This window comes from Electrophorus electricus, chromosome 25, assembly GCF_041902795.1.
Source record: "Electrophorus electricus isolate QZ-2024a chromosome 25, ASM4190279v1, whole genome shotgun sequence".
NCBI classification, from domain to species: Eukaryota; Metazoa; Chordata; class Actinopteri; order Gymnotiformes; family Gymnotidae; genus Electrophorus; species Electrophorus electricus.
The window spans coordinates 10112501-10122500 of record NC_137521.1 but is presented as its reverse complement, the minus strand read 5'-3'; the positions used below and the strand labels follow the sequence as shown (position 1 = coordinate 10122500).

Here is a 10000-nt window from a genome sequence, read left to right as displayed (position 1 = left end):
CGAGTCACTTGCACATCCGGTCCTTCCCTGGCCCGAGCCCAGCCAGGCAGACAGATAAAGCAGAGATCCAGGGCTCACCGTGAAGGTTACCGTGACCTCCCCCTCTCCTCCTCCTCGCTTTATCCACAGCAGAAGGTTTAGAACGCGAGGCTCTATTGCTCTCTGTGAATACTAGTTTAACTTCTATTTACTAATAGTTCAGTTCCACACCTTCTCTAAGGCACCTGATCCGGCTGATCTTGGACCTCGGGAGCATTTGAATCCTGGAGCCAGCCGTGTAAGGGTTGGGGTTGGGCTCTGGTCTGTATACGAATGCTGGCCAGCGGTGCATCTGTACTTTTTCTTCTTTTTTTTTTAATCACCCAGCCGTGAGGAGCGGGCCCCGGGAGAATAGTACAAAGCTATTAAACCCCCTCTTATTCATTCCTTCATTAGCAATTTTAAACGGATCTTTACTTAAGGGGTGCACAGTATTGTCAGTAAAGTATCCGAATTGACTGATAAAATGGCAGTAACTGTTTGGTATCGTGCTGTGGCGATATTTCAGGCTAATGCAATGATGAATTTATTACCTTGTCTTGTGGATGGATGGATGGATGCGAGCTTTGCCCAGAGCTCCAGTTGGGTTAATAGTAAATCTGATACTAGGAAAAGCTGGAAGCCAACTCTGGACTGGAACACAACTCACAAGTCACTGCACGGACGTCGTGGACGGGAATGGGATGTCGGAGACTTCCTCGGCTGTAGGTCACACTGCTGCCGTTAATGTCGTCTCCGCTGTCTTTCTGCATTAGCTGCTGGAGACGACCACCCCCACCCTGGAGAACAGCAACTTATCATAAATCACATTAGTGCTAGTTCACCAGGAAGAGGAGTGGAGTGTAATTGGACAAATCTCATTTCACGATAAAGGGGGGGGTATGGGGTCCTAGAGAGTGGGTGAACATACAGAGGCATCCTGACTGCTGGCTTCCTTAATTAAACACACTCCCATTCCTTCTTTAGACATATGGACGTAATTAGAAGCAAAAAATCATTAATGCGGTGAACGATGTGAGTGCAAAAGAGCAGTCACGGTGTCGACACTTTTATGTTCCACGGGACACACACACACACACACACAAAGAAAAAAACAACAGCCTGGCTTCTCCAGAGCCAAAGTGATGAAAGATAAAGAGATGGGTTTAATACTCAGCTGAACTCGTGACACGGGTGTTTTGCCTTCCTCGTGAATCTAAATGCGGTCCGTGGGTGTCCTGCAGTCTGGATCTCCGACGTTCTGTTTTGGTTTCCTGCTCATTTTCACTGGCGTCTCTCAGGATACTGGCTTAAAGAGCAGAGCTGTTCAGTTCCCTCCCACCGTCAAAGAGAGCTTCACGTAACGGACGTCTCTGCTCGATGCACGGGTTCCTTTCCGCGCTCTCTCTGCAAAGTCATGGACTTGTATCATTTCTCTGTCGGTATTGGCCAGTAGCTTCCCCAAGTCACGCTGTCTCTTTGATATCATCACTAATATTTTGGGCCAGTATAATGGTACATTAATTAGCTTGCGGTTTTTGGTTGAGTGGACACACTTGTAGCTTTGCCCAGAATGCTGTTGGTGGCACTCGAAAATGGCAGAGAGGGCATTAGGTTTTCTTAGAAAAACTGATGAACCAGTTTGATTTGACCATCCGTATTTACGCTGTCCATATTTGTTCTTAAACGTATCAAGTCTAAAATATCGGTATTGCTCGTGGCAGCTGTATCTTCTGTTGCTGCCGGCCCAGAAATGTTCCTCTACTGATTGGTGAGTGAGTCTGATACTTGAGCAACAGCTGAATTTCAATCAGCCCAAACTGCAGACCAGAAACAGATTAAAAATACAGGCTGTGTCCTGCAGGTGGAAACCATGGAGACACATGCAGCAAGGCTGTGCCTGCACTGGCTACCTCTCCAGGGCATCCTACATTTTGTGCTGTTACATTAAAAACATGAGTTTGAATTGAGTTTCAAAGTCATCAGAATGCTTTCATGGTGATTTCAAGTTGAGAACCAGTTGACAAATTGCTTGGTAATCCGATTTTCCAACATATCAACCGCACACAGAGGGGCGAACTGAGTCTGGATGCAACAGGGTCCCCCATGGTTGGAGTTTGCATATGTTGTGAATACAGATAGTCAGATTGGCCCGAGGTCTGTGGCATCTCTCAGCACATGCAGAGAGAACAAGAGATTTGGGTTCATTTGCAAGTATTAGCCATCCGTAACCCCCTTTCCAACAAACACACACACACACACACACACACACACACACACACACACACACACACACACACACACACACACACTCTCTCTCTCCTCAGTTCATCTGCCTAGCACAAATGTGCAACTTTTAACTCCACTTAACACGTCTGCAAACGTGCCAGTGTTATGAATGTTTTAATATCCGGCTGCCGCTCTTCGCATCTGTTCCCAGACCACTCGCTCAGGCAGACGGCGAAAAGAAAAACAAAACGCGGCGCAAAAAAAAGGGGGGGGGGGGGGCACCTCACCAAAGCTCGACTGTGCCGCCGCCCCCGGCCCAGGCAGGAGACGTCGGGCTGTATCGATCCGAGTGTGCCGTGCGCGGCGTGTTTGTTTAATCGGTTACTGACGCTGAGTGAGTGTAACCAAAGAGCTAGAGCGAGGAAGCGTGAGGGCGAAGCTCGGCGAGACAAGTTTCACACGGGCCCCAGCAATTTCCAGCACGGCGGAACAGGAATGAAAAACACAAGATCTATATAAACAAAGGCCTTAGACGTACTGTACGCGCGGAGTGCTAAATTACCAGGTCCATGCGATTGTGGAAACAGGTGCTCTAGTTGCAGGCTGCGCGTTGCCAAAGCTAATCTCCGCTTTGAATCTCCTACTTAGGTGTTCCAGGAAGGAAGCTTGTCAGAAATGGGAGGAGCCTCAGCACTTCAGCACGGAGCTCAAGCAGTGCATTGACATCACCGTCACCCCTGGCAACGTGTCGGTGACCGCTGCCTCTACTCAGGTGATTAGGCTTCACGCAATAAAGGACCCGGGCAGCTTGGCCCTCGCGTTACCCTCGAAGAAAAAAAACACACACGCTCGTTTTATTAATGGAAAATGAAACCCTCGCTAAATGAGTCAGTCTATGGGCTCGAACCTTTTTGCCCTGTGAATAATAGTGACTGTCACTGTGTACATTCTTAGATCCAGTGCATGTCTGCAAAGATATTACTCTAATCTTGTGTAATGCCTGTTCAAATGAAACTATTAACTGAGACTGTGTAGGCACACTGTTGCATAAGCTGAATGGAGATGTTTTGATTCGCCAGTGTTTACTTATGGAATCAAATGGAGCTTTTCACTATTAGTTTCTGTGTTTGTGTATGTGTTTGTTTGCGTGTTTGTCTGCGTGCGTGCGTACGTCTTCCCGCACTCACGGCCGGCGCGTTTTCTGCGCTCCAGTTGAGTGTGAAGGTGGCGAACGTGCCAGCCCTCTCTGCGGGCGTGACGTGTGTGTTCGAGGAGCTGAGTGAGAGTCTTGGTGAGGTACTGCCCAAAGGGCAGATTCTGTGCATGTCCCCTTCCCTGCGTGACCTGCCCACCCTCACACACAGCTACGGTAAGACACACGCACGCACACACAAACACACACACAGAGCCAAGACTGCTAACACCAGCATTCTCAGAACTAATCAATACAAATCACATAACAGTAACAGTATTACTTTTACCTAGAAAAGATTACTCAAATATTAATTACTGAAATGCATTGCTACGAATTATAAAGTATGAAATAAAATAGCCCTAGTGCAGGCTAGGCTAAACGAGGCCTTGTGACTGATGGCGCAGCGGAAAGAGCCGTGTCCCTGGCTAAAGGCCCGTGTTTTATGGGGATATTTCCTGAGCGTCCGTGTTTGCAGTTTTCGATGAGACAAGTAGCGCAGCAGTCTCGAGTATGTCCGGTGTTCCTCCATGTGTCCCCTGTCTCTAAGAACATGCTCGGTTGAACTGTTAACACTAGATTCTACTGTTTACATGTCAAAAAGATATATATAATTTTTTCAGAGAACTTTCAGAGCTCTCTTAGATAAAATGATGAAGTCCAGAGCTGAACATCACAATGATCTCTAACCTTCAACTCATGTCTTTCTTTCTTATTTTATTTTTACTCTGACAGTACTCCAAGAACACAAATGTACTAGTAGTAACCTTTAGAGTTGTACCCAAGCCTGATATTTCCATTACTGACAATGATGGCATGTCCAAATGGAAATATTATGCCAATTACGGTGAAGTGCAGCACACAAGTATAATTGGACGGCCCAAAATTTAGTCATTAATGGAAGCAAAGGGCCGTCGAGTTTGGAAACGTAAGTGCCTTTCGCTAGCAGATGGACGAAGTGGATAAATTGCTTTGTGATTAAACCTATTAAAGATACAAACTTAAGTGAGCATGTGTTCAGGTAGGAGGATAAGTGCTTGGTGTGAAGTCCTGTCCGATCGTTTCCCGCGCTGATCTATCACGCTCACCTCCTCCGGCTTTGGTTTTTCCTTGACTCCACCCCCCTGAACCCTCACCCCTCCTCCACACAGGTGACAAACGAGTGGTCAAGCTGGCGCTGAAGTCCAAAGAGACGGGGCTGAAGTTCATCACCACCGATTTCGTCTTCTACAACTGCAGCGTCCTGCAATCGTGAGTGCAGCTATTCTTCGGTTGCCGGGGATGAGCAGCAGACAGGCAGCGACACACCGCAGGACAGGCTGGCCGCACACCAGGGTTACTTTCTCAACACATGCGCAGACAGCAGTGGGATCTGACTGACACACAAGTGCTTATCTCTCCAGACAGCTCCGCTCTGTCACACCTCAGCTTTTCAGGAGCGAGCGGAAATGAACTTCGGGGGGGCGGGGGGGGGGGTTCCTGTTACTGGTCTAATTGCTGTTTGCTGAAACCTCAGAGTGGGTTTTTGTTTTGTTCTCAAAGTTTCTAAAACACCTAAAGCTCCCAAAGTGGAGAATTCTTTTCACTTCATATAGAAAGTGCAGCTGATACTAGCAGCTGAATATTAATATGGGTGGTACTTAGCTCGGATCCATAACAGTGTGAAAGGAATTGATCCGAATTGTAGGATGGCGATCTTGAACGACAGGCATTCCACTTACACTGCTTGCCATTTAGCGCCTAACGTTGCTCAGTAACATGTCCTTAAGAAAATGGATTTTAAGGAATTGGATTTGTAGTTTACTTCTTATGATGATAGATGCTTTTTATACTAAGAATTCACAATGCAGTTCTACAGGTAAATCGGATGCTACTCAAGTGGTTATTTTTTATGTATGATGTTATTTGAGTGTGGCCTTACCTGAGTATGGTTTTATTCGAGTATGGTGTAATCTAAGTATGGTTTTATTTGAGTACAGTGTTAACCGGAGTATGGTTTTGTTTGAGTATAGTGTTAACTGGAATATGGTTTTATTTGAGTATGCTGTTAACCTGAGTATGGTTTTATCTAAGTATGGTTTTGTTTGAGTATAGTTTTATTTGAGTATGGTTAAAGGTGACTTTAGCCACCTCTGATTGGTTGGCATCGTGTCTTTACTTTGTAATGTTCTATTCTATTGGTTACACATTTGACTCATTCCTTTGTAGAAATGTTTCGTGACTGTCACTCTTTATAGTGTCATTGTCTGTATCCAGCATCTTTTTTCATGTAGCAATGTCAGCTTTCTAGCTAAGCAACCAGACTGTCCATCATAACGAGATCACGTGCAGCTGCTAAAACACACGGCAGCACATCCTCACATTCTCTCCAAATTCAAGCAGGCCATTTTACTGCTGACAGCAGCGATGTCCGCTCCGTTGACAGACAACGAGACGTATGATTTGTACACGAGTCAACTGAAACCGGCCCTGCAGTGACGCGTTTGAAAAGTATGTCCTCGCAGGAGATTAAAAGTCTGTGCTCAGTAGGGGAGAGGTTATCATAAGCTCCTGTTCTGGCAAATGGCACCCTGATAGTAATCACAACCCTGCTCGAGAAAGCCACTAACACACCGCGGAGTCACTCGCTGCAGACTGTCATTAAATGAGGCTGTTTGGCTCAGAGTTGTGAGGGGAGGCTGGGTAATTGGTGTGTGCTCCAGTCTCACGCTGCTAGGCCTGATATCAGCGCTTGGCCCGATGCAGGTTGGCCCGAGAGCTGCTCTGTGATTGGTCAGCCGAAGAGCTGGGGGCGGAGCATGAGCAGCCCCATGCAGAGAGAGCAGTGCCAGAGGCAGAAGATCACAGCCATGGTTTCTCGATCGCTGTGCCGCTTGGGCAGAGCGCAGCATTGCAGTGATGTTCGTGCGGTGTACTTGTGGAGCACGCCAGACTCGCAGGAAGACGAGGGAGTTTCCTTACCCACTCCCATAACTGCACACTTTTCATTTTGGTTTCACTGTGGTTACTTAATAATCAACAGTGGTTGAATATGTTGGATATGTGTTTCAAGACTATAATTAAATAATGAGCCTGGAGTGAATGAGATTTAAGGTTTGTAAATGTCTTATGCTAAAGCTCAGAGTGAGATCTTGCTGGATGGAGGTGTGGTTGTGGAGCTCCTGATGCCTAGGTTTGTGGGATGGCTCTAGGCCTGAGTGGGGTTTGAACAATAGGCTGTGTGGACACTGGGGGGTTTGGTGCAGCGGGAGGATGAACAGCTGCCGATCCCCAAGGCTGGAAACTCCCCGCTCATTTCAGGCGTCTGTCGGCATGCTGTTTCCCCATTCAGCAGCGCCCAATACATCACTTAACACAGCAAGCGAGCGTAATGACGCAGTTTGAGCAGGGCTTTTGTTTTTCCAAACCAATTTCAACTGCTCCAATCTGAACAGAGGGGGAAACGCGAATTAGTTATGAAAAATGGAAAAATGAAAGGAAGAAGAAAGGAAAAATACTGAAAAAAAAAATTGCTTCTGGCTCAATGTATGCAGGTTGTATTTTAGAGTCTGAAATCGCCTTGTCTTCTGACAGAATACACACACACGTGCAAATCTTACTGATGCATGCGCGCACACACCCACACCATGGAGCCACACAGCAATCAGTCACTTCTCCTGCGTGCATGTGTGTGTGTGTGTGTGTGTGTGTCTGTGTGTGTGTGTGCATGTGGAAGCAGGATCATGCAGATCTATAGAGCCGGGCTCGCCTGTTGCCATAGCAACCATGGTGCAGAGCAAGGCCTTCCTACCTTTGCCAGTCCGTAGCCTGAGCCAGATTTGCCATTCCCACAAAAAAAAACCCACCCCAGACTCTAGCCCCAGACTCTAGCCCCAGACTCTGCCCCAGACTCTAGCCCCAGACTCTAGCCCCAGACTCTAGCCCCAGACTCTAGCCCCAGACTCTAGCCCCAGACTCTAGCCCCTCTGGCCCCCACCCAGACCGCTGCCTCCATTTTTATTTCCCACAATTCTTCAACCACCTAGCTGTTAGCACTTCTGTGCCTTAATGGCCACCTACGAGAGGGCGAGAGAGATGGGCTAAGGGAGACTGATTGATGGGATTACTGCGCAAAGTATCCTTGCTATTTAAAGCGTTTCCAACTGCAACCCATGGTGCATGCGAGGAGAACGGTGTTATGAAATCTCTTACATAAACTTAAAAAAAATCAAATCAGAAAAAAAAGTCTCCCTTTCCTCCGCCTAAGCATCTGTTTGCGAGGATCAGGCGCTCCTGCTCATCGTCATCCTCGGCCCTGGCTCAGAGTGTGCATTCATTAAGCACCGTGTCCTTTGGTGCCCTGACACTCAGCCTAGATTTGGAAGCTCCGCGCTGCTGCTCTGGCCTGGCTCCTTGCGCCCCGCCACCGGTCGCGCGACATGGACGGTTTCTGAGCTCCTAATGTACTGCTGCTTCACAGCTGGTTGCGGTGATTCCTCGTCTGGTTTTTTTTACCAGCAGGGGACGAGGGGGTGATGCTCTGTGTTCGATAAGAGCGGTAATGTTGAACCACCCCGGCTCCAGGCCAGGCCTCATATGCGTTAAGCTTTACAGAGTGAAAAATGCTGAGCTAGAACCCGATTTTTTAAAATGTAATATCTTAATGAGTAAGCGCAGGCACTGATGGAGGTTGATGTTAGCTCATAGCACTGTCTCTCTGCTGATGCAGCACTCTTGAGATATTTAGGACGTGCTGGTCCAAGGCTTACCAGGGTTTTCGTCACCCTGTCCAGTTTGTAGGCCCACACAGACACAAAAGCACACAGCTCGTCCCATGTTCAAAATCCAGCAGCATCATTTCACGTGAGGGCATTTTTCTGTTTTGTGAGCTTGGGCTCGCCCAATCCGCTCACTTTCCTCCCTACCACTCATATTTAATATGGAGCGATTTGATGAGGGTTCACCCCCCCGGCCCCCAGACCGGAGCAGGCACCCTGCCCCATTCCCAGGCTGCACCTCACACCCGAGCGATCCTACCGACAGAGACGCTGTGTTTCCTGCTTGTGTGCCACCGAGCACGTCTCGACATTTCTAAAAGCAAAAGGCGCTATTTGTTTACGCTCAGTAGAGAGAAGGGATGAGAGGGAGAAGGAGAGCGAGGGGAGGATGGGAGAGGAGAGAGATGATTCCGAGCACTGCCGCTCCAGGTGGGATGTGCTCCAACTGCCGAGTGCCCTCCGAGGGGCGGTTTCACATCTCTGGAGGGAAGGATATGATTAGTATGGGACTAAGTGTACACCCCCCGTATGAGCGCCGAGAGCACACTCCCTGTGCGGAGTTCAAGTGCCGCCTGGCTGCTAGCACTCCCCGCCATCCTCACGGTCTCCGAACATTTACTGCCCTGTGCAGGCTCCGTGCTCACAGAGGAGGTTCCTCCCCGCTCCTGTGTGCTGATTCAGTAGGAGCTGGGTGGAGGCTGTGCGCAGGAGCCGGCATGATTTTAATCCGTCCGGGCTGGTTAAGGCTTTACGCTGTGGAATCCAGGTGTGCTGGTGCGGTGCTGCTGCTCCAGCCATCCGGAGAGGGAGCTCCTCTAAACCCGGCTGGCAGTGGCAACTGCCATCTTGGCTGCAGTCAGCCGTCCTGTGCAACCAGATTCCTGTAATGTGGGCATAAACTTCCTGAGTTTTATGGGCCCTTGAGGTGACTTGAATCAGAGAACCACACCCCCCCCACCCCACCTACTCTCCCCCGCAGATTTCAGTTCAATCAGTCTTAGTGTTGTCAGAGCAAGAAAACCGAGGACAATAATTGAAATGGAAGTTTCATCCAATCATTGAATAGATGCAGATAGGTTCACTGTCTCTCACTCTCTCTCTCACTCTCTCCCGCACCTTTCTCACTTTCTTACTCTTTCCATCTCTCTCTGTGTCTCTCTTCCTCCCTCTGCAGGTGTTCGTCATGTGTAAGCAGCCCCTTCCCCTGTAACTGGTGTAAATATCGCCACATCTGCACCAACAACGTGGCCGAGTGCTCCTTCCAGGAGGGTCGGGTGAGCAGCGCAGAGGTAAGAGGTCACAGCTCCACAGAATCGCTCTGGACTGACTCATGAGCCTGGTTTTACTGAGTCTTAATCTGAATGATTCACTAAAATGACTCAATCTCTCAGTACATCTCATAGAACAAAGCCTTTATTCTCCTAAATTGTTGTTGTACAGTGACCTTGAGTATGAGAAAGGCACTATAAATTAAACTTATAATAATATCAACAACAATATTAATAATAATACATTATTTTTAGTATTATTTTGTTGTTGTTGTTGTTGTTAAGTGTAAATATGTTTAGACTGGCTCCTGCACGTCGTCATGGTGATGTGTCCAATTACAGTGGGTTTGAATAAGAATTCTGTTCATTTGCAATGACTTGAGATGCAACAGAAACAGTGGTGATGATTGATTTATTTGTCATATTCTCAGTGAAATGTCTGATTGCACATCTGATTTATAGTTAGCATGTCTCCTGTGTTCTCAGAGAATTTGGTCTCTGTGGTCAAACGCACAGTGGAAATGGGTTTCTAAAAG

General features: G+C 47.8%; 1 protein-coding gene across 2 annotated transcripts in view; it reads left to right on the top strand.

Moving 5' to 3' along the window:
• The window catches only part of plxna3 (plexin A3), a 108202-nt gene that overhangs the window by 52167 nt on the left and 46035 nt on the right, over window positions 1-10000 (top strand). For both annotated transcript variants that reach the window (XM_035521821.2, XM_035521822.2), the window contains exons 6-9: window positions 2896-3019; window positions 3460-3616; window positions 4591-4690; window positions 9371-9485. In XM_035521821.2, the coding sequence (XP_035377714.1) occupies window positions 2896-3019; window positions 3460-3616; window positions 4591-4690; window positions 9371-9485 (496 nt within the window). The remainder of the gene's footprint in view (window positions 1-2895; window positions 3020-3459; window positions 3617-4590; window positions 4691-9370; window positions 9486-10000) is intronic.